The 24,921-nt window shown below is 47.6% G+C and overlaps 1 protein-coding gene across 14 annotated transcripts in view; it reads right to left on the bottom strand.

Moving 5' to 3' along the window:
* The window catches only part of VSTM4 (V-set and transmembrane domain containing 4), a 107,110-nt gene extending 82,902 nt beyond the window's left edge, over positions 1-24,208 (bottom strand). For 9 of the 14 annotated variants that reach the window (XR_012020968.1, XR_012020966.1, XR_012020967.1 and 6 more), the window contains exons 1-2: positions 24,119-24,207; positions 16,037-16,435 (exon numbers count right to left, since the gene is read on the bottom strand). Coding sequence is in view for 11 of the 14 variants with exons in the window: in XM_072806358.1 (XP_072662459.1) it covers positions 16,037-16,435; positions 24,119-24,173 (454 nt within the window). In the remaining 3 variants the exon portion in view is untranslated. Of the gene's footprint in view, positions 1-16,036; positions 16,436-24,118 lie in introns of all 14 variants that reach the window. The other 5 variants (XM_072806359.1, XM_072806357.1, XM_072806356.1 and 2 more) reach the window with 1 other exon arrangement.
* Positions 24,209-24,921: the final 713 nt, after the last annotated feature.

Below are 24,921 nucleotides of genomic sequence, written 5' to 3'. Positions count from 1 at the left end.
TTAAAGAAAATAAAGAGGAGTCAACACTTTGCTCCAAATTCAAAAATGAATATACTCAGTTCACTGTCCCTTCTTATTCAATGATGAGATGGTTTCCCAAGGTGGGAAGAAAACATTATAAAGGTAGCTATGTCGCCACTATTTATTTATAGTGTTTTCAGGGAAGGCAACTGCCCCCCCACCCCCACCCCCCCTGACACACAGAGACTTTCCCTGTCTCTGACCCTCGGAAGTTTTCCTATTGCTTCACTTCCCCCTTGTGTCATCAAGATTCAGTCCAAAGGCAATCTCTCTTGGGGCTCAGACAAAGCCATCCATGTGAGCAAGACCTCCGGGTGACCTACAGGGAGCAGCTGATGAGAAACAGAAAAGCTCCAGTTTTGTCTATTTTAAGCCACCTTTTTCTTTTGCATTCACTGTAAGACAAATTCTAAAAAACAAAGGAAAGCAAAAGAACAAACAAACAAAAAACCCTGTATTAAATAGACTTCCCATTATGAAAGTCACCTTGGGGGATGGAATCCCTACAGAATACAAAGGCCATGCCTATGTCCCCAAAGAGCCATTAGGAAACCCTGAAGGGCAGGGCTCAGGAACTGGCTCTCTGCAGATACAACTCCAGGCCAGGGCTATTTATTTGCTCACTATACCTTCCACTCCTTGTTGCCATTAATTAAAGTAGCATTTTACCAAAGAGCTTGATCACTCGTTCATTCTTCCAAAAAAAAAAAAAAAGATCATCACTGAGCCCTTCTAGGTACCATGCACCGTGTCAAGTGTAAGAGTGCATTTTAGAAGAACCTGGCAGGTCCCTGAAGTCAAGGTCCCTGACCAGGTCCACCGTGCCAACCTTGGTTCTTACCAATGCCCACCTCTGGCTCTCACCAGTCACAAACACGCTGATCCAGCTTTATCCAGTCACCTGCAATTCTTCTTCTCCCTTGTCTTACCTTTGCTCAGCCTGCTTCATCTCTTGACCTGGCACAATCCACAGCTGTCAGAGCCCCCCTCACCCTGTGGCCCAGTGGAATCCCGCATCCTTGAGGTGACCTCATTTCCCCCGAGAATGTATCTTTGTCTCTCCTTTACTCCCATGCCAGGGTCACTGTGGTATATGGCCCATTCAGACTCCCCTCTTATTAGCTATCTCCATAATATCCCTCAGATCTACATTCATATCTACATGTCTCCTCCTCCAGACTGCAAGCCTGGGGCCCTGGAAGGGTGAGGATCAGACCTCCCCACCCCTCCCTCTCTTTAAGGTAGGCACAGTGGTAACAGGCTCCTTAATGGGGCTTAATACATGTTTGTTCAGTTTGATTTCAATCTCTTCAATTCTTCCAAGACCATGGCAGTTGGAGTGAGGGAAGGCACACTGAAGAACTGTTTCAAGTGTAGTTTAAATTACACTCCTGTTGTCAATTTGTTCCCTTTGAGGATCTGGACCTGTTGACACTTTCAACATCATGATGTGCGCTTGCTTAATTAAGCAGTAGCTCTAAATGTTTAGTAAATCTCACTCCTCATTATCTGCTCCATGTCTCCAGAGAAAAAGGAATTATTTAATTTCTTCCCCTGAAACTTGAAATATGCATTCCCTGTGGTAGTACTTTCAGATCCAATTATTAAATTCCTTCTAACATTTTGGGGTTAAGTAGCCAAATAAGAAATTATAATTTCATCTTTGCTCCCAAAGATTGTTAGGGTAACAGAGTTTTTTGTTTGCTTTTTTCATTCCCCACATTTAAAGCTTATTTATATAACCTTAAGTCAAGTAGCCATTTGGCTTATTAAAATATGTTATTTGGGGTCAGACTGAGACACTGATTAAATTGCAGGAGACAGCCTTTGCAAATTGCTTCTATTATTAGCGTTTTCACCGATAATGAAGATGTCTCCATCTGAAAGTATGCAGATTCATTTTGGCACAAGGTATCTGTCCGCCTCTGAGCCTGCGGTGGCAAGACTGGGCTGAGAAGCCATCAAGGATAACTTTTTATGAGATCTGGGGAATTAAAGCTGCCACCCTTTAACAGGGGAAGCCTAAAAGGAATGGCAACATCATTCTTGCAAACCTCGGGGACTCAGGCTTCCTGGTGTGAAGGGCCTATACATAGCACCCCCAGGCTGGTCCCCACAAACTGGCCTGTCTCAAAGCTCAGCGATCTTCAAGAATATGTGGCACCCAGGTTTGCACTGGGACTCACCCTTAAGAGAGGAGCCCCACAGACACAGCTTCAGGCTTTGTCTTAGAAATTACTCCGTGGGGCAGCCCGGGTGGCTCAGAGGTTTAGCGCCACCTTCAGCCCAGGGCGTGACCCTGGAGTCCCGGGATCGAGTCCCATGTCAGGCTCCCGGTGTGGAGCCTGCTTCTCCCTCTGTCTGTGCCTCTGCCTCTCTCTCTCTCTCTCTCTCTCTCTTTCTCTCTCTCCCTGTCTGTCTCTCTGTCTCTCATGAATAAATAAATAAAATATTTTTTAAAAAAAGAAAGAAATTACCCCGTGAACACCTGAAGAAAATTCAAGCTTAGGGGCTAGTCTAGACTCTCATCCCTGCCCAGGGCCATCCTCATGTTTAGAACTCTACAGGGTCTGCATGTCCTGGGAGGGACCATACCGGATCAGTGCACAAAGAGAACAATTTTGGGGGCTGTGGGGACATCAAGCAGGATGGAAGAGTCACAAAGGCAGGGAGACTCCCAATGTTTGGGAAATAGAGGCAGCAAAGGGAGGTCAAAGCTGGGGACTAGACATCACCAGCAAGCGCCTAGACGCAGGGACAGGAGGATACAGGGTAGAGGGGGTGAAAGGTACGTGGAGGAGCTCCAGGAACCCCAATGTCCCAGGAATGAGAAGGAAATGGGCTTAATTTATGAACTGCATGCCTGATATGCAGCAAGTAACCAACCCACACAGAACGTGCAGAACAAACACAGGCTCAGGCACTCCTGTGCCTATAGGGATAGAACACAGTGAACTTCTTCAATAAGTACCATTATTTGCAAAACAATTAATCACAACTAGCCATTCCTTTTCACTGAAAGAGATTTCCATCTCCTAAAATATCAAATTTTCACCTCATTTCAAAAGCGACCTTGGAATTTACCCTAGAAAGAATAGCTTGCCTTGGTCTCTGGGGATATATTATGCTCTCAGTTTTTAGGACAGAAATACTTATATTAAGTTGTTGGAGCCAACTACTTCAAAAGCAAAACTGTTAACTATTTCTTTTGGCCTAAAAGCACTGAGAATCAAAAACACTTGAAAATCTCTGCACTAGTCTATCTACTCCAGAAAATTCTGAAGACCCCAAATATAAATAAGTCACCCTCTTAGACAGAGAGAGAGAGAGAGAGATCTCACCGAGCAGCTTCATCTCCCCATTGGGTAGTGCCACAACCCTCTGCTAACACTCCCTTATTTCCATCCTGACTTCCTTGTTCTGCCATGTGCAACGTTTCTGTATCTCCACAGCACTTGGTATAGGGCACTCAGGCCTCCACCTCCCTGCCAACCTGGGGTTGGGCAGGACCTTACCCTGCTCTTCACCTCATGATGTCTTACCTTCAGTGAGGCCCATACCTGCATCTCATCTGCTCATGATGCATGAGCGAGAAGACGTTACCTAGAGATGACTGCCACTACAGCAGAAGGTGCAAGGCACACTGGGCCTCTGGGGATCATGGTGAATGCAGCTGGTTCCCACCCAGAGCACTGTACTTCTCTGGATCTCCCACAGATGGACTTTCTGAGCTCCAGGCAAAGAGCTGCTGTACTTTCACCCTCCAGGTGAAATGCTAAGAACATTCTGCTTTTTCCAGATAGCCAGTGGGCTGGGCTGGAGGAGCCTGAACCAACACCAACCCAAACTAGCTCCTTCCGATGCCCCAAATATTGCCTCCATCCTTGGCTCCAGCTTTTTTGGCATCTCACCCCACACCCATGGTTTCAGCTGCCCAACTCAGGAATCAGAGCTCATTAGTCAGAAGAGACATCGGTATAGGTGTGGAGGCCGAGAAAATTAAGGCCATTCCACTTTAAGTTCAGCGTTAGCACAAGTACAGCCATCCCAGGCCCCTGTGAATAAGAGCTGAACTTTACCTTACTTCAGTTACAGGAAGAAAACAGCCTACAGCTTAAAGTCTAGAAAGCCCCATATTAGAATAAAAACAGAGCCCAAGCCAGTGGCAGGAAGCCCCTATTAGAATGAGAACAGAGCTCAATGCCCTTGAAGGTCCCATATCAAAATGTAAACAGAACTTGAGGAACTGCTCCAGCCCTTCTGGAGGTCCCCTAGACCAGTCCTTAAAACTAAGCTGAAACGCACCTCGGGGTCCAAGTCCCTGCTCCACTGTGTCGGGTGCACTTGGACCCAAGCTCCAGCTTGTAAATAAACCCTCGTGTGTTTGCATCGGTGTCGGCTCCTTGGTGGTTTCTCGGATTCGCGATCTTGGGCACAACAATAGGGTGGCCTCCAGCCATTTTACTCTCAATCCCAAATGTCCCCTATGGACCAGCTGTGGGCTCCACCCTGCTCATACTACTGACTTAGACGTCTGGATGCCATCTCAAGCTCTCTCTCTTGCCTGTACCCAATCGATTACTAAAGACTTCTCATCTGATCTCTTCAGGTCCCTCCATTGCTACTGCCAAATGCAGTCCTCCATCACTCCTAGCCTGGGCAACTGCAAAAGGATGCCTCCTCATCCTCTAGTCTAGTCTCCCAAATCCATGCCCTTCGCAGCCCACACAGGGATCTGTCAGAAGACTTTAATGCTTCTCAAGTTTTCCAAGGGCTAAAGCAGAGATCCCCAAAACTGCCCATGATCAAATCACCCAACCTTCATGTTACATATTCACATTCCACCCCAGGCCTGGAATCCCCTGGGCAGATGCTTGAGAATCTACATGTTAATAGTGGTCCCAGTGATTCTTATCATTAGGTGACGTCAAGAACAGCCTACAAAATCAAGAGTAAATTCCTTAACATTCAGTACAAGTCCCTCCACCACTGTCATCCCTAGTTATCCATGGCCACCCCTGCCCCAGCTCAGGCTCCAGCCCCAGCTCAGGTTCCTGACCCACTGTGATAGGATGTCCACACCCTGAGATGCCACTTCCTCCCCATTTCCAGCCTTGCAGAAACAGCACTGCCTTCTCTCTCTTCCTTAGGGGCTCTTCTATGTGCCCAGTGTACACCGTGATCATTACAAGTACCCTGCAACCTCCTATCCGTTTGTGTATCTGCCACCCCAATAGACAAATCTACCCATATGTGTCCCTGAGTTCCAACCCAGCAAGAGCCCGATGCAGAGCAGTCCACAGTAAAGTGCCCATCGAATGAAGGGATAAATGAGTCCACCCAGGACTGCTGAACGCTCTAGTCAATGTGTTATTTCCCAATGCAATATGTTCACTGAGTGCTGCAAAGCCTCCTTGGCTGCGCTGATCACATCTCTGGAGGCTGACACTCATTTCCTTATCATGTTTGCCTCTCTTCTCCAGTTTGAGTCAATCTTTCTGGAAATGAGTTTCCCAAAATGGACTTCTGTGTCCCTGGTAGTCTCCCCAGTGTAGTACCCACAACACAACTGCCTTCCTTTGCAGGGACACCAGGCCAATTGGTATGCGAACGGAAATAGCGCGCGGGCTGTGGGCTGTGGGCTACGGTATCACATGGCAGATGCACAACTCCCTCACTGCCACCGTCACCAAGGTCCCTTCACAAAGACAGCCTCCCAGCCTCCCGCGGACCAGCCAACAGTGCCTGAGATGCACTGTCCCCACCTGTATTGCTCTGCCAGTTTCCAAATTGAATCTCATTCTGTTACTTCCTGCCTGTATTTCTTACCTCTCTGGATTCATTTTTATTATGTTTTTACTCCTCACTGACATTAAAAGCATTTCCCAATTTTGTATTTTCTGTAAAGTTCGTTAGGGTGACATGCACTCCTTTTTCAATGTCATTGATTACGCAATTAAATGAAATCAAATCTAACACTGGCCCTCCTGGTTTCCACTGAAAACCTCTCCAGAGGGTTCCAGTGCCATGTGTCACTTAGGACTATTTGATCAATTTCCTTTGCAGGCAAGGCTTCTTGCTCTGGATGATGCTCATGTAGCACAAACAATTGAAGAATCTGCATAATATTCCTTATCTTTCCTTCCACCTCTGTGTAATAAAAATAACACTGAAAAGTTCATCTAATATGACAGCTTCTCTAAAATAAGCTATGACTCCATTGTCACCGAGTCACATATTCTCAATTTTCATTATTTATCATATCCTTTTGTGCCACACAGCACCCACAACCATATAGTGAGGAGCCCTCCCTCCCACAATCTCCACAAATACATGATCTGCAAATAAACCCAGATTTAATAATTCCCTTTTCAGGGGAGTCTTCTTGCACTGTTGGTGGGAATGTGAACTGGTGCAGCCACTCTGGAAAACTGTGTGGAGGTTCCTCAAAGAGTTAAAAATAGAGCTACCCTATGACCTAGCAATTGTACTACTGGAGATTTACCCCAAAGATACAGATGCAATGAAACACCGGGACACCTGCACCCCGATGTTTCTAGCAGCAATGTCCACAATAGCCAAACTGTGGAAGGAGCCTCGGTGTCCATCGAAAGATGAAGGGATAAAGAAGATGTGGTCTATGTATACAATGGAATATTACTCAGCCATTAGAAATGACAAATACCCACCATTTGCTTCAACGTGGATGGAACTGGAGGGTATTATGCTGAGTGAAATAAGTCAGTTGGAAAAGGACAATCATTACATGGTTTCACTCATACAAGGAATATAAAAAATGGTGAAAGGGAATAAAGGGGAAAGGAGAAAAAATGAGTGGGAAATATCAGAAAGGGAGACAGACCATGAGAGACTCCTAACTCTGGGAAACAAACAAGGGGTGGTGGAAAGGGAGGTGGGTGGGGGGTGGGGGTGACTGACTGACGGGCACTGACGCCCTTGAAGGGATGAGAACCGGGTGTTAGGCTATATGTTGGCAAACGGAACTCCAATAAAAAAATACAAAAAATAATAATTCCCTTTTCATCAAAATCCCCACCTCTCCATAATGTTTTACTAACATGCACAGTTAAAACATAAAACGGCTAGTTAGGTTTTGCCTCAAATTAATACCCTTACAGTTCTTAGCCAAACACTTTCAGAGATGTCTTCAGGGAAAAAAGCCATGACCAATCCATACGTTAGTGCAGATTTTTTTTCTAAGAACTTGCTATCTTTTCTACACGCTCAAGGACTCACTCCAAATTTGGGGAAACTCAAAAATATAGAGAGCAAAGTAAAGCAAATAACACTGCAGATATTGGGATGAGTATTTGATTTGGTCTTGGGTTTTTTGTTCTGGTTTTCTTTTATTATTTTGTATGACATTTATAAAGCATTTTAAAAGCACATGGATAACAATCTGGCCTTTGTAAAGAGTCACCATCCTAGGGAAGTAGCATGGACATGACAGGTTGTGGTTTATGCACAATTCCCTGAATACCCCTTGTAACACCATCCCTTTTTCTCCCTTCAACAGATCAAATCAAAGCGTAAGTGATATGGACTGACATATGATCACACCCTTGACTCCACTGTCACATATGTAAACAATTTAAAGATGCTAGACTTTAATCGACTTTCATGAAAATTTAGTTGTGGTGCCACAACAATGTCTACGAGTTTCATTTATTCAACAACCTAGCAAGTGAACTTTTCCAGTAATGACTTTTGCAACTGGTAGGCCCACTAACCACATTTCCATCCCTTTCTTCCTCAGAGGAGAACAACATGTGACCTTTCATAAGTGGTGATCACTCATAGGTCAGAAAGAACTCCAGCAAAGGATGTCAGATGTCCCAAAGAGGAAAGATGCCCAATGCTAGAGGCTTTGAGACAGGGGTTCTGAGGCGCCTGCCTAGAAAAGCATACATTGGGATGAAGTTGTCTTAGGCCCTGATCTCCTTATAATTTCAGTGTTCCAAAATGAAAGTTATTTGAATATCCACCTGCTCGCTCATACTTTTCTTCTCTCCAGGAACCTCAGCCCCCTCCAATAAGCCATTTCTCTAGCCCACTTTGCAGGTGCCACATCGAATCAGGAAGCCAGAAACCACAAGCTTAAAACAAGCTCCAGGTTGCAACTTAGAACCAGTTTGCTTCTGCAAAGACCAGACCAGGCCAGTCAGAGCCATGATGGACCCCAGCCCTGACCTTTTGACTTTTTCCTTCACTTCAATGCTAAAAATCATTCCTGGGGTGGAGACTAAACATCTGTCTACTGTATCTGCACACCTAATACCTTATACTTCCCTACCTTTACGTGGGGCATACATACATGACATCACTCCTTTTCTGCCTCAACCCCTTCAAACACTTTCCCGGGCCATTGTTCAGGGAGCAGCCTGGTATCCCTCTTCCTAAGACTGTCTCCCTCATGCCCAGGCACAAGCTTGCAGGAAACACTCTCCACACCATCTTTGGCCTTGTGTCTGTTTCTTCCTGGGAGGGTCAGAGAATCCTGAGGTCAGTAACACCTTGATAAAAAAAAAAAAATTAATAGGAAAGATTTTAAAACTTTAGGCTATCTCTGACAAGTTTCTAGAATGGATTTTTTACTATTCCTAAGACTTTAATTCTTTTTGGAGCAGTATTAGATTCAGAGCAAAATTAAGGGGAGGGGAAAGAGATCTTCCAGACCCCCAGCCCCTCCACATGCATAGAATCCCCCACTGTTAACACCCCCCACCAGAGGGGTACATTTGTTACAAGAGATGAACCTACAACAATATACCATAACCACCCAGAGTCTATCATTAACTTTAGGATTCACTCTTGGTATGGTACATTCTATGGGTCTGGACAAATAATGGCATGTGTCTATCATTAGAGTATCACACAGAATGTTTTCATTGCTGTAAAATTCCTTTGTGCTCCACCTATTCAACTCTCCCTCCTTGCAACCCCTGGCAACCACTGTTTCCATAGTTTTGTCTTTTCCGGGATGTCATATGGTTAGAATCATACACGATACATCCTCTCAAATTGACTTCATTCACTGCACAATATGCATTTAAGGTTCCTCCATGTCCTCATGGCATGATAGCTCATTTCTTTAGAGTGGATTTTTTAAAGAGTTTTAAGAAATTTTAAAAGGAAAAGGTAAATTACTAAGAGACTTTGTCAGGTCAATCCCACTTGCTTTTCTGATAGGTTTACTAGTGGGGATCATGAAAAAGTCATGGATATCTCAAAGCTGGCTTTTTAATAGAGAACTGACAGTCACTAGCAGGGGCCATGTGGGCTAGATGGAAAAATATGGTCAAGACAAAAGACCAAATGGTAAAATGAAATTTCCCAGAGCCGTCAACAAAAAGTACAGGTAGATAATTAACTACTCATAAAATATTGGCCAATACGATAAGGTGAGCAAAAACAATGAGATATCAATTTGCAGGCATCCTTGAGAAGCAACTGAAAAAAAAGCTGTATTAAAAAAAAATTATTTTGATGGAATTTTGATGGAATATAAAAAATAGTGAAAGGTAATAAAGGGGAAAGGAGAAAAAAATGAGTGGGAAATATCAGAAAGGGAGACAGAACATGAGAGACTCCTAACTCTGGGAAATGAACTAGGGGTGGTGTAAGGGGAGGTGGGATGGGGGGTGGGGGTGACTGGGTGACGGGCACTAAGGGGGGCACTTGATGGGATGAGCACTGGGTGTTATTCTATATGTTGGCAAATTGAACACCAATAAAAAATAAATTTATAAAAAAAAATGATACCTTACTATGTTGCCAAATGCAAGTCAACAAACTTTCTATACATCAGTAATAACCAATTTAAAAAGAGATGTGTGTGTGTGTGTGTGTGCGCGCGCGCGCCTGTAGGGAGATAGGATAGATCCTACTTACAAGTATACGATACCTAGAAATATACATAATAAAAAATGTTCAAGACTCATGTTAAGGTATCTTTTACTGAAAGATTTTTAAAAAATCACTCTGCACGCATGAAGAAACATAGCAGTTCTATGGATAGGAACATTTAAGATCATAAAGACATTGGGTGCCTGGGTGGCTAAGTCAGTTAAACATCCGACTCTTGACTTCAGCTCAGGTCATGATCTCATGGTCTTCAGATCCAGCCCTGCATTAGGCTCCATGCTGAGAGTGGAGCCTGCCTGCCTCTCTCTCTTTCTCTCTCTCTCTCTCTGAAATGAAATGAAATGGAATGGATGGAATGGAATGGAATGGAATGGAATGGAATGGAATGGAATGAAATGAAATAAAAAATTGGGGGGCAGCCCCGGTGGCTCAGCGGTTTAGCACTGCCTTCAGCCAGGGTGTGATCCTGGAGACCCAGGATCAAGTCCCACGTTGGGCTCCCTGCATGGAGCCTGCTTCTTCCTCTGCCTGTGTCTCTGCCCCTCTCTCTCTCTCTCTGGTCTCTCATGAATAAATAAATAAAATCTTTAAAAAAAATTTTTTTAATTTTGCTTATGACAATGTAGCATTTCAAAACAGGAAAATTTTATCTGTTCAATAGATAATGTAGGGACAACAAGATAGCCATTCAGAAACAAAAAGTTAATTATCCCACACCTTGTATAAAAATTGATTCCAAAAGATAAAGGAGTAAAACTTTCTTTTACTTTGAAAATCTTTGAAAATATTTTTAAAAATACAGAAAATACTTTTATAAGCTTGGGTGGGAAATACTTTCCTAGATAATATATGAAATCAAGGTACCATGTGCAATTTATTGAATAAATTACCTCTCAAAAAAATACAACTGAGAAAAGAAATACCATAAATCGGGAAAAAAAAAAAAAACAGCAAATCTGACAACATAAATAACCTGAAAATGTAAAATATCTATTTGGCAAAAAAATAAAAATAAATAAAGTGTAAAGATAAGTAATAAACAGGAAGAAAATTGTGTACCATACATAACAGGTAAAGAATTAATGTTCAGGGATCCCTGGGTGGCGCAGCGGTTTGGCGCCTGCCTTTGGCCCAGGGCGCGATCCTGGAGACCCGGGATCGAATCCCACGTCGGGCTCCCGGTGCATGGAGCCTGCTTCTCCCTCTGCCTGTGTCTCTGCCTCTCTCTCTCTCTCTCTCTCTCTCTCTGACTATCATAAATAAATAAAAATTAAAAAAAAGAATTAATGTTCAGAAAAAAAAAAAATATATATATATTAAAAAGACAGCATCCCATTGAAAAACAGGCAAAGGTTAGGTATAGGCAAATTTTTTTAAAGATTTATTTATTTATTTATTTTTAGAGGAGAGATAGAGCATGCACAAGCAGGAGGGGCAGAAGGAGAGGGAGAGAGAGAATCCCAAGTGGACTCCATACTGAGTGCAGAGTCCAACACAGGGCTGGACCCTACAATCCAGAGACCATGACTTAAGCCAAAACCAAGACTCATATGCTCCATGACTGACCCAGATGCCCTGACAGAAACTGATTTTCTAATCAGTCAATAAATATGACTATATGTTCAATCTCACAAATAATTTTATATAATAATTGAAATTGAATTGTATTGAATAATTGAAATTAACACAACAATGAAATATTATTTTTCCTATCACTGGGATAAATCATGAAAAAGATTAATAATATCCATTGGTAACGAGGCTTCAGGGAAATAGACACTATCATGCAATGATGGCCAGAGTATAAATTCGTAAAATCTTTTTGGAGAGCATACAAGCATTGTCTATTAAAATTTTAAATATACATAGCCTTAAGCCCAGCAATTCTCTTTCCAGGAATCTAACCAACAGAAATACTTGATAATGTGTAGAAATATGTTCACTAAAGCACTTGTGTTAATGAAAAATTGGAAGTTTCATACGACCTCATCACTAGCGGAATGATGGCATGCAATTTGATGTTGCCTGGCTATGTAATATCAGTTACAGAAAAGTATAAATAATATCCCCAATGATACTCATAAGGCATGAAGTGTAGTGTTAGAATATACGTCCCCAAATGCCCACAGAAGAGGGACCTGATGGTTGTAAACCACATCATTGATGATGATTACCTTTCGGGATGGCAGTGCAACTGAGAATGTTAGGATAGATCTCTGAGGACTAGCAAAGAAGTCCTCAGGAAAGAAGGATAGATAAGGGCCTCAAATAAAATGTACAATTGTAATAGGCCAAGGGAAAGAGGGGTGACTTCTCCCAAAGAAGGTGACATTATCCACCAAGTCTCACCTACCTCCAAGTATCAATCAAAGAAATGCTATCAGAGCTTTTCATTCATTCATCAAGTACTTAATGAGAGTCAACCATATACTAGACATTCATAGTCCTCCTCCTCTTTCTCCTCCTCCTCATCATCATCTCCAGAAAGTCTATATTACATAGACCAATCCGTGGAAAAAGGGCATTTTCAATGCTGGTAGGAATATAAAGTCATAAATTCTAAAGGTCACCTCCTCAAACTATCAATCTAAATTATTTCAGTCATTAAATTGAATATATCTTTGGACCCAGCAATCTGAGTTGCAGGACTTTATTCTAAAGGCAGAGACATTTGTGGAGATTTATTGGCAAGAATTTCAAACAACCTAACTGTCCAATAACAGTAACTGAAAAGATAAATTATGATACGTCCACACCATGGAACGCCAGCCTGTCATTAAAATTATGTGATGGAAGCATATTTGACAACATGGGAAGATGTGCACACTCTAGTAACATGAGAAAAGCCAGTCAGAAAATAGTACTTATGGTTATGAGTGGAATTAGGTTTTTAATTTTTATTTGCATACAAGTGATTGGAAGGATCTACTTTAAAACGTTTAGTTATACCTGTGTGGAGATATTACAAGCCATTTTATTTTCTTCTTTAAATCCCTTCCGTATTTCTTCACATAGTCTCTACTCAAACTATTATTTTTGCAATAGAAAACAGCCAACATGGCGAGACCAGGCCAAACTGCTGTGACACTTGCTCTGTGCCAGCAACCACCCCATCAGTATACAGCGCGAGTCAACTTCCTTTTGCAGCAGTGAGATGAGAAGACACCATGTGTCAACCTTTCTTTTTGGGAGTTCACAGTGGAAGACCAGCAATTTCATCTCACATTAAGAACAATGCAAGGAGGGATCCCTGGGTGGCGCAGCGGTTTGGCGCCTGCCTTTGGCCCAGGGCGCGATCCTGGAGACTCGGGATCGAATCCCACGTCGGGCTCCCGGTGCATGGAGCCTGCTTCTCCCTCTGCCTATGTCTCTGCCTCTCTCTCTCTCTCTCTCTCTCTGTGACTATCATGAATAAATAAATAAAAATCTTTAAAAAAAAAAAAAAAAAGAACAATGCAAGGAGAGTGCAAGACCATCCACGGTCAAGGGCAGAGGATGGGCGAAGTGTTAAAAACAATCCCGAGAAAATTTCCCCTCTCCTCTGTTAAGGCTTGAGAAGCCTCCAGGAAGAAGAACAAAGTAAGTACCTTAGAAAAGAAGGGCTCTGGGGCCCAGAGAAGAAAAGGCACTCACTCCAAAATTCTCACTTCTGAGAATTGCTAATCAGTGTTATAACCCAAAAGTATTTGCCCATAGAACTTTCCATTGTGTTTGTTTCTGTTCTGGTTTTCTTTTTTTTTTTTTTTTTAAGTTTTTTTTTTTTTTTAATTATTTTATTTATGATAGTCACAGAGAGAGAGAGAGAGAGAGAGAGGCAGAGACACAGGCAGAGGGAGAAGCAGGCTCCATGCACTGGGAGCCCGATGTGGGATTCGATCCCGGGTCTCCAGGATCACGCCCTGGGCCAAAGGCAGGCGCCAAACCGCTGCGCCACCCAGGGATCCCTCTGGTTTTCCATATAACAATTATGAACATGAAGTGAAGATTTAGGAAAACAAAGCCCCTGGAAATGAGCAAGGGAAAGGGCCTGGGGAAAGGCATCCCAGGAGGCTGGAGCCTCAAGCCTGTTCCCCTCCTTGCCCAGAAGGACAGTGAGCCAAGCTGCTGCATGCTCCACCCCACCCCCCCCACCCCCCCACCCCCCCCACCCCCCCACCCCCCCCACCCCCCCACCCCCCCCACCCCACCCCCCCCACCCCTCCCACCCCCCACCCCCCGCGCAAGCCTGGGGCAGACCTGTTCTAAGCTAAACAAGCCAGTCTGCTTTCAGGGCATTTATTTGGAGTTACCTTTTCTTAACCCTCCTAGTGTAGTCTCCCTTGAAGCCTACATAGAATGTTCTAGAAGGCATGGTCATCACTTCCTAAGGTTTCCAATCATCCCGTCAGAAAACCACAGCCCTGCTCAGAGGCTGAGCCAGTGTGAGGAGCAGGAGGCTCTGAGGCAGAGCAGATGCAGCCAGGGAGGCCCAGATCTGTTGTGAGATTACAACCACTTCCAGAGCATGTATGGAGTGAGCATCAGACAGACAGATAGAGATAGTGGTAAAAGGAAGAAGAAAAGAGTAAGTGAAGGGAAGGGGAGGGTGGAGGGGAAGAATCAGAAACGGGAAAACCAAGCAATGGAAGGAAAAGGAGAGGAAGAAGAGAAAGGAGGTTAAGAGAAGAGAGGGGGAAGAGGAGGCAGGAAGGGAGGTGGGGGGAGGAGAGGGGAGGTCGGGAGAGGAGAGTCCATGGTTCCAGTGAAATCTTATGAACCACTTCAGGTTCCCCAAGGAGCAAGTACCTAAATAAACATTCTAGAAGGAACTCAGCTTCACCCAATGAAAGTAGATTCACATTAAATAGTACACTAGATGACTGCATTTGAATGCAGGGAACCTTTTCATCTGTTCTAATTGGCACAGAGTCCTCACAACCGAGAGATGTAGTGTGCAGTTTCAGAATATACTGTGACATACAAATAAAAAGGACACATACACGATTTTATGTTTCAGAGCCGAGTGATATTCAGAGTGGATTCCCTCCTCAGCCCTTGGTCATTTGATGCATTTTTCTGTTTTCTGGGCCAAAAGATATATTTATACTAATAGTCATTTGTTTTCTTAAATGAATTTGCTCTGGGAGAAAAAGTGCACATTTCAGATAATACATCATTCTGCGCTTAAGAACATTATAACGAGCAAACTCCAAAGGCAAATAAAGTTGCACTGACCACTATCTACATAAATTATCTACTTTAACATATCCTTTACTCATGCAGGATATTAAAAATACCCTTTCTCCTTCCATCAAAAAAAAAAAAAAAAAACCCACCTCTTCACAACTGAGTTTTATCCCTTCAAAAAAAGCTTATCAAAACAACATCACTAATGCCTTTAATACTATATTACATGTATGTAATAAAATTAGATTCTTTTCTCACACGTGGGACCGTTAGCTTTACTTTGTGCTCCTCTTTATCTTCTACCAGACCAAATTCAAGTTCAAAGCAATCAAAAATGTAATAGCACACAATAGCAAGTCTTATCAAAACTGTAGAATATATGTGATAAAAAACAGCAACTCTTGAATGTGGCTCTTGGTAGCTAAGATGTTTCAGAACATGGCCCATGCTTCCTATCTTTCACCAGGAAGGGAGGGTTACCTCTGGTCCTCTGCCTGATTTCAGATGAATTTCTCAAGTGAGATGTTGCCTAAGGCTTGGATCAGTTTCTCTGGGCAACAGATCAGAGCTACTAGCCTGCCCTGCTCTGAGGCCTGGAAACTGTTATCAGGACCTCCCGACGCATGCTTCCTCCCGTGGATGCCCAGCATCCCCCAGCCAAAACCACCACGGCTAAGCACACACACAGCCAGTCCAGTCTTTGAGACATGAAGGTTTCACCCAGGGCCAAGTTGGGCAGGATGGGGCCAGACACTTGCTCCTTCCTCTCTTACTTCTGTATTAGCCCCAGTGTCCAAGATCTAGCCTCATGCTCGCAGCCTGGTTCACATGGCTGTGGCCCACAGAGGCCATGAAGATGCATTCAAGCCCAGCAGAGCCATCTGGAGGCCCCTATGTCACCAATTAGAGGGAGGACCACTCATGTGTCCCCCCTTCTCTCCCCAAATTGCAGAAATGCCCTTACCTCTCATTTCTGTCGCTGATGATCCATTGGACCAGGCAGTCCACTTATTCCTGTACTTGCTGATTTCCTGGACTTTACAGACGTAATGCCCTTGATCTGTTGGCTGGAGGGTCAAAACAGAGAGTGTGTAGAGTGCTCCCTGCCTCTCCTCGAGGAGGCACAGCCTCTGTCGGAAGGCACTGCGGCTGTAATTCCCATAATACTGCACCACCCGGAGCTTGGTCATCTTAACCATCAAGGCCTCCTGGGAGTTGGGGCTTGCGAAGAACCAGCGCACAGCCAGCAAGCTGTCCTTCCGTCTCTTCTGGGAGACATGGCAAAGAAGAGTGGCATTCTCCCCCTCCAGGTAGTCAACCACAGGCCCTGGGGACACGGTGACATTGAGGGCCCCACACACCTCTGCAGAGGGAAAAGGAAGGAAGCAAATGAGCTGCCTTTCCCCAGCAGGACACACAGTGCGTCTTTTCTCCAGGAGCCATCTATATTGCCACCTGATACCCTCCACGCTCACTCTGTGCCTTTGTGGTGAACAGGAGGACTCCTTCTGGAGCATGGCAGAGATAGGGGGTTTCCGTGGGCTCCGATGTCCTCAGCCATGAGACAGTCTCATTGACATGAGATGCCACTGACCACCTGGCCCAGACATCATTAAAAAAATTTTTTGATTAGTTGCTGACTCTTAAAATTCAGACAATTTCACATAAAGGTTTGGATTTGGGATACCTCTTAAAAATCTCCAACCCACATCCCATCCACCAGCTGCCTCTCAGGATACACTCCGATCACTTTCATCACCTGCCTGAGTCAGCAATGCTGTGGGTCCGGGAGTTGCTCTTCCAAGCCCCTCGCCCTGTCTCAGCTATTTCAGCTGGCACAGTATCAATGCTGGTCAGACAGGCACTGAACTAGTTAGTACCAAGTTGCTGGAACAACAGAGGTTTCTCAGTTCCTTGCTCTAAGTCTTTTGTGGGCTCCCGATCCATGGTCTCAGAGCTACAGTGCAGGGATAAAGAATGAAGGAACCCAGGAACAGGGTTCCTCCCCCCGCCACCACCACCCATAACCCAAAAGATGCTCCAAAATCCCAGACCTGGTCTACTACTTCCTGTACTTTGTTTTCTTAGTTAGATCCACCCCATCAGCTGCCCCTCCTGAACTGCCATTGTATCTCCAAGCTGACCTTGGAGGGAGCCACCCCAACATCCACCTGGACCAGCCAGACCAGTAGACCTCACACAGAGCCCTTCCTCCGTGGAGACCCAATAAATACATGGTGACTCCAGCGACTGAGCAGTGTGGCCATCCTGCCCCAGAGTCCACCGGTGGAGTCACCAGCTGGCAGGCAGAGCCCAGAAAGGATGTTTCACACAGGACACCCGGAACCTGACAGCAGGGCTATCTTCACACCAGGTCCCACGTCCTCACCCTGCCCTGCCAACTGCCCAGCAGCAAGCACCGTCCCCTGCCTGCCCTGCACAGGCAGGGGTCCCTGGGGTCATCTCAAGCCAGTTTTCAACCCCAAATGTCACCTCTGGTCACATGATGAAGGGGCTTGGGTCCTGATGTGAGGGTCACCAAAAGCTCTGAACTCTGGCCAGTGTTGCAGGTAGGCAAGGAGGAAGGATGAAAAAGAGATCAAGAAAGATTTGAACCCTCCACTGTGAAGAGACAGCAAGCCAACAAGGTGAGGCGCTGTGTCTGTTGGGGTGGGAAACACTCTTCACTGTAAAAATCCAGGCAAGAAGTTCATCCTCTCATATGGCTTCCACTTTTGAGTTAATAAACTAAATAATTTCAGAGATATGACTTACAGGTCACTTTCCTCTAATTTACTTTCTCATCTTTCAGAGGCCAGACCCACCTGAATACTCCAGGACACTCCAAGATCCTTTACCCAACTTAATCACATCCATAGAGGACCTTCTGCCACACAAGGGATCATTCACAGGTTCCAGGAATTAGGACACAGACATTTTGGGGGGGCCACCTCACTTTTACCACATCATGAGAATCTTTTGTTACCTTAAAAAACAGATGGGTGTAAATTCACAAGAAAGAGGTTGGTGCTGGGGCTGGACTCTCCTCATGGAAAAGAATAAGATCGTCTATGCCTGCAGCCACAGAGGACAAACCCATTCTAGGGAGATACTCGGGGGAGGAAGAGCATTAGCAGCCAAGGGAAAGTGCACAATCTCTGGGAATAATCTCACTGTGACAGAAATGGCTCATGTAGGACAGAAGAGGAAGACCCGCCCCCACCCCCCACTGTCTCCCATCTTGCCCATCTGCCCTACACCTTACCCGTTCACCATATTCAATTAGTCCAAGTCCACCCCCCACTGCTAAGGCCCTGTCTGCAGCCCCCATGGGCCACACACACAGGGCACCAGGCTGACCCACTTCAACAGCTGCCCGGGCACTGACAGGCAGAGAGCAGCAGAGAGCGGCAGCTGGCATCCAGAGTTGAAGCCCAGCTCTCCCTGCCCCCAAGGATCCCCCAGTGGAGTCGAGGGGAGAACCGGGAAAGGCAGGAAATTGAAACAATATGGGTGGGATGAGAGAGCCCAGACCCCACACTCCAGTCTCCTCCTATTAACGTCGTGTGAAGGAGGGATTATTTATAGTGTCTAAAACCAGGAGAATGTGCCAAGTGCTCAGTCTCCATGGGAGGCCAGATTCCATCCTGGAGGCAAACTAGTAACCCTTCTACTTCTGCAGTTCAGACCAGGAGTTGGCAGCCCCTGTGAAAGCCAATGGACTGAGCCATCTGCCTAAAATGACCCCTCCTTTTCTCTTTACTGGTGCGCCTCTCTGCCTTCATTTAGCCCTATATTCTCTTACAGAGGGTCGGCGCATGCTTCTCCCACCAAAGTGCAAAGACCCTTGTTATGGGCTGAATTGTCCCCCTGAATTCCTGTGTTGGAAGCCCGAGTCCCCACTCCTCAGAATCTGACTGTATTTCGAGATAGGACCTTTACAGAGGTGATTAAGTTCAAAGGAAGCTATTAGAGAGCACCTTGATCCAACACGTCTGGAGTCCTGATAAGAGGAACATGGGGCACAGACATGTGCCCTCAAGGAGGGAAGCCCATGTGAGGACACAGGGGGAAGGTGGCCATCTGCCAGCCAAACGGGGTCCCTCAGAAGAAAACAATCCTCCCAACACCTTGATCCCAACACCTCCAGGACTGTGAGAAAGAAATGTTTGTGGTATAAGCCCCCAGTCTATGGAAATTTGTGATGACAATCCTAGCAAGTCAATACAACCTTGAAGGCTTGTAGGTTCACAGGAAGGCTTGTTTGGGCACTCCACCTGTCTAGATATTTTTTTTTTTAATTTTATTTATTTATTTATTTATGACAGTCACACAGAGAGAGAGAGAGAGGCAGAGACACAGGCAGAGGGAGAGGGAGAAGCAGGCTCCATGCACCGGGAGCCCGACGCGGGACTCGATCCCGGGTCTCCAGGATCGCGCCCTGGGCCAAAGGCAGGCACCAAACCGCTGTGCCACCCAGGGATTCCTGTCTAGATATTTACACCCACTTTCAACTCAAAGATACTGGTGGAGGATGACTGAAACTCATGGCCAAAGGCCCCTTGGGGTCTAAAGCTTTGCCAGAGAACACAGGCCCTCAGGGGTCCCCAGGCCTGCAATGAGACTTCCCTGAAAGTCAGATGTTCCCAGCAGCACCCTTTCCTTGACCCTGGAGATGGTGAGTTTAAACCCAGCAAGCATAGTTCCCATTCATGCATGGGGAGGGAGGCGAAAGGATGCAGGCAGAGGTTCCCATGCCTACTAGATGTCAGCTGAGCTGGATATTTAGATAAGTACTAGAAAAGAAAAATCATGCAGCATCTGCCTCCCCACAGTTAGCAGGCCCCCGATGGCTCAGCAGAGATAAGAGCAGTGGGAATCAGGATGGGGGAAGTAAGGACAACACCAATGTATGGAGTCAGGTTGACCAGAAGGCAGTGCCCGGAGGAGTCCAGACCTTTCCCTCCGGGTCTGTCTAAATGACAGAGTATGTACCCACCCTGAAGCACAAAGGGGAAGCCAAGCAAACACGAGCCAAGCCAGCTAAAGACAGGGGAGGATGGGTGTCACCCTCCAGACAGGGCAGTCTCCCCTCTCCTGGCCTAGGAGGGAGAATTGTCAAAGAGTCATTCATGCCCAGAGAAGAACTGAACTTCTTGCTTTGTGACCCAGCTCTGCAGGGAATGGAGGTGGGAGGTAGACTCCCCAGCCCCCCAGCCCAGGCCCCCCTGCACTCAGAGTTCCTATGTCCTCCAGCTTACATCCCAGCCTATGCTTTGTCCACTCAATCACTCAACAAATGCTTGCTGAGGAATAGCTAAGTGCCAGGCACTACACGAAGAAGACAGCATTCCTAACTTCATGGAGCTGAGAGGCCAGTGGGCCAGGTGGCCAGTCATGGTGGGGGATAAGGACACAGGAGTGACAACCATCAGTGTCACATGCAGCAGAAAAAAGGTGCAAGGCTTTTAAAAAATTCCGGGCAAAATCCTGATCTAGCCTGTGGGATCAGGGAAGAAGGAAACTCTGGGGAAGTGACCATAAGCTAAAGGCTGAGTTGAAGTTAAAATTCAGGAGAGTGGCAAAGAATGTCCTCCCTGAGAGAGAGAGGGGTGCCACCTGCGCAAAGAGCCTGAGGCACGAGGAAGCTGGTACGGGCTGGACAGAGAACGTACAACGTCCTCTGGTGAGGTGTACCACTCAGTGGTCCAGAAAGCCACCAGGCCTACCAGCAGGAGGGGACTTTCCACCCCAACAAGGACTCCCCCAAGGCTAACTCTTAAAAGAGGAATATGACAACATAGGCAGGGAAGACACTGAACCAAATAGAGTAAACGGGATTCAGGCAGCAAGGAATCCTATTCTTTCAACAAGCACATGGCCCCCTATGGTCCAGGCCTTCCCAGTGGCTTGGTGGGGCTGGGCAGAGGGCCAGGGGGATGGTGTTCAATAGAGCAGGGCTAGAAACCTGGTGCTATTAAGTGTGAGGTTCTGAGAGCCTCAGTTTCCTCATCTAAAAAGTTGGAAGATGATGCCTGGCAAGGTGAGCGTAGGCTCCAAGGAGGAAACAGCTTTCAAATGCTGACGCTTGTGTGTAAGGTCTGAAAGCTGGGCAGGGGAGGAGGCCAACAGAAAGTGACACATATGCTGACCCGTGAGCAGGGTGGGCTTCTTGGGTGTATGATCCGCAGTCATCCAGGGCCCTACACGTACTTGGAGGAGCCTGCCACTTGGCTCAATCTCTGCTGTCACTCTCTTGAAATTTTTGAATCAAGGAGCTCCCTTTTTTATTTTGTACCAGATCCCACAAATTATGTGGCTGTTCTGCCTATAGGTGAACATTAAATTCTCATGGCTAGGACTTATGGGGTCTAACCCTCTTGCTCCCATTTGGATACTGTCATGAGAAGGACTAACACAGCTCTGAATACAGCTTCAAAGAAAATCCCTGTTACCCAAGAGTGTACAACCTACTCATCTAGTACGGAGCCTCTGCCTCTCTCTAGCACTCACCCTGAAATGGGGGAGGGCACTTTCCAGTTGCAGGGGAGTGTGGGACTTCTAACAACAAGGTGTCCACCTTGCCTGGGACGCAGAGGTGCATATGGCTGCCACCAGTGTGCTAGTGGTTCTGTGCCCCATGCTCCTTCTCTGTCCTGAAGAAACTGCTCCCACTCAGATCAATCCTCGTTGCTGTCCTGAATTTTATGTCATTAACTCCAATTCAGCCTCTGCTCCTGGTCACTTCCCTAGGGTCTCTTTCCTCCTGGGTGCCACCCAGCCAGAAGTTTCTGCGTTTATAAAGAATTCAGGGATCCAAGGGTGGCGCAGCGGTTTAGCGCCTGCCTTTGGCCCAGGGCGCGATCCTGGAGACCCGGGATCGAATCCCACATCGGGCTCTCGGTGCATGGAGCCTGCTTCTCCCTCTGCCTATGTCTCTGCCTCTCTCTCTGTGACTATCGTAAATAAATAAAAATTAAAAAAAAAAAAAAGAATTCAAATTGTGGGTGCCAATCAGCAGCAAAATCATTCATATCAAAAAGATAGTCTGAATTCCTGACATATATCTCTGAACAAAATGCAATTGTGTTATTTATACACCTGTGGCACTAGGAGCCCATATTTATCAAGCACCACACAGAGGAGCTACCAGACCCAGCCTCTGGGGTGCTGCATTCATGTTAAAAGCCTGTCACCTGAAGTAGCTCTCAGCCAGGACAAACACAGGACCCTGACCAATGATAAAGGCTAGCACTGGCTGGGGGTGGACTCTATGCCAAGCATTATTCTAAGTACCTTAGGTTTATTTTCCCAACTGACCCTCATACTATGTTTATCCTCATTTTACAGAGAAGAGGGCTGCCACACAGAGAGGCTGAGCCCACAGCTCAAGCTTACACAGAACATGGCAGAGCTGGAATCTGAACACAAGCCTTCTGGCTTCAAAAGCAACTCTCAATCACCACGCTGGACCATGGTTTAGCTTTTAGTAAATATTTTGTCCCTCGGTTTCCTTTCCTGTAAAGTGAGGGGCTGGACCAGGTAACCGCTAAGGTCCCACACTGCCCCCAAATCAAGAAGTAGGAAAGTGCAGCAGACCTACATTAAAAAGCAGCTAGGCAAAAAAAAAAAAAAAAAAAAAAAAAAAAAAAAAAAAAAAAAAAGCAGCTAGGCTAGGCCTGCCCTGGGGGACTGTGGTGAGGCGTCATGGGTGAAGCACTCAGCAGACAGTGGCACAGGGTGAGTGCCACACAAGCAGGGCTGTCAGGATTATCCACAGCATGGCCTTGGGCACAGCCAGGGTAGACTGTAAAGGAGCCTGAATTGCAGCTGTCAAGCCTCCAGGAGTCTCCTGAAAATATAAGAATTCCTTGACACCCCCCTCTCCCCCCCCCAAAGTCACTCTCTGCGGGTGCCCTCATTGATAGCAGCTGTGATTAGGAGGTGGTCTGGGAGCCTGGGAGGGGATGAGGACCCCTGTGCCCCTTTGCATCCTGTTGGCGGCTGGCTACTCCACGCAAGCCACCAGAGCTGTCCTGTCCAAACCTCCAGTCACTGGCAGCCAAGACATTGAAAGGTATGACAAAAGCATTTCTCACAGCACCGATTTCAGATTCACCAGAAACCCTGCTGCACTGGTAGCCGGGGGACAGAGGGTGAACTTCTTCCTGCTTTGTGATCCAAGTTCCTCCTCCTCGGCCTCTGATCTACACTGGTTCAGATGGCAGCTCCACCACTTGGTAGCTGGGTCACCCCTGGCAAATCACTTCGCTGTGAGCATCAGCTTCCTTATTTACAAGACGCAACTTAGATGGGAGAAGCACAATCTGGAGCCAGGCTCTCTGGGTTCAAATCCCTCCTCCACAACGTACAAGCCTTGTGATTTAAGGCAAGTCGATTCCAGGGCCTGAGCCCCAGTTTTCTCATTTCTAAAATGGGATACTCACAACACGGCGTCCAGAGGGTACCGGCGAGTTAATGTTTGCAAGGCACCCGGACGCACACATTTTGCTCTTGTCGCGAGCGCAGCCTTGTTGTGATTAGGGGAGATCATGTGCAGCACCGTGCGAGGCACCCGAGGAGTAGAAGAGCCACTGAGGTAGTCGGTATCGACTATTACTAGGAGCAGGGGCTTCTCAGCTCTGGGCGGGCGGGCGGGGCTCCCGGGGGCCGAGGGAGACGCGGCTCGGGAGCAGAGAGCCGGCGGTCCAGGCGGACGCGGTCCCAAGGCTCGGCCGCAGGCCAGACCCGGCCCCTCCCGCCCGGCCGGCGACCCGCGAGGACAGGAGAGGACGGGAGAGGACGGGAGAGGACGGGAGAGGACGGCGGGCGAGGGGAGAAGCCGGCCCGGCCACCCGCAAGGACACGAAGCAGCCACAAGGCCGGCGCAGCCCGCTTCCACCCCGCCCCAAGGCCCGGCCCCGGGGCGCCGCCGCTGTGCCGAGGGTCCGCGGAGTCCCCCGGCCCCGGCCCCGGCCCCCAGGCGCGGCCTCCCCGGCGCGGGCTGCCCCTGCCCCACCCGCGCGCCCGGCCTCGCCGCGCTTACCCGGGGCCGGAGCCCGCGCCAGCAGCACGGCCGCCGCCAGCGCCACGAGCCGCATCTCCCCGCCGCCGCCCCGCGCTGTGACGCCCGCACTCGCCCGGCCCCCGCCCCCGCCCGGCCCCGGCCCCGGCCCCGGCCCCCGCCTCGCGCCGCCCCGGCCCGGCCCCGGCCCCGGCCCCCGCCCCGCCCCCGCCCCGCCCCCGCCCCGCCCGCGCTGGCCCGGGGCTGCCTGGTGCCGCGCGCGTGCCCGGGGGCGGGGGGGGGCGGGCCGCGAGGTGCCCTCCCGGCCGCCTGCGGGCGGCTCCTTGTCAACGTCCCCGTTTCACAGGCGGGAAGACTGAGGTTCTGAGACCGGTTCGCGGGCCCCGGGGAATGCACAGCCGCAGTGGGCTTCGCGGTCGCTCTGCGCCCGAGGTCACTGCCCAGGGGAAGGCTGCTTGGAGTTTGGGCCTTGGGGCCGGTGGGCACCAAACCCAGTGGCTGCGGGGCCTGGGGCTAACCTGCTGCCCAGCGGCCCCCGCCAGCCCTCCACGGCGACCTTTGTGAGCCAAGGAGCAGCCAGAGGAGAAAAAGCCCCGCTCTGCTGCCCTGAACCGGGTGTGGAGGGATGTCAGGGATGAGCTGGAAAAGCTTGGAAAACTGAGAGGGCTCACACAGGCGAGCTCGGAGCGCGTGGACACTAGGGTCCCCTTAGCCACAGCCTGGGAGAAGTACTTTGCTCCGTGTTACTGAGTCCCGGCGCTGTAAGACTCTGGGACAGTTCCTTAACTTCCATGTGCTTCCGTTTCCTCCATCTGTACAATGGG

The sequence above is a fragment of the Canis lupus genome, chromosome 29, assembly GCF_048164855.1.
Source record: "Canis lupus baileyi chromosome 29, mCanLup2.hap1, whole genome shotgun sequence".
Lineage (NCBI taxonomy): Eukaryota > Metazoa > Chordata > Mammalia > Carnivora > Canidae > Canis > Canis lupus.
The sequence above is the reverse complement of the archived record's forward strand: the minus strand, read 5'-3'. Positions and strand labels throughout refer to the sequence as shown.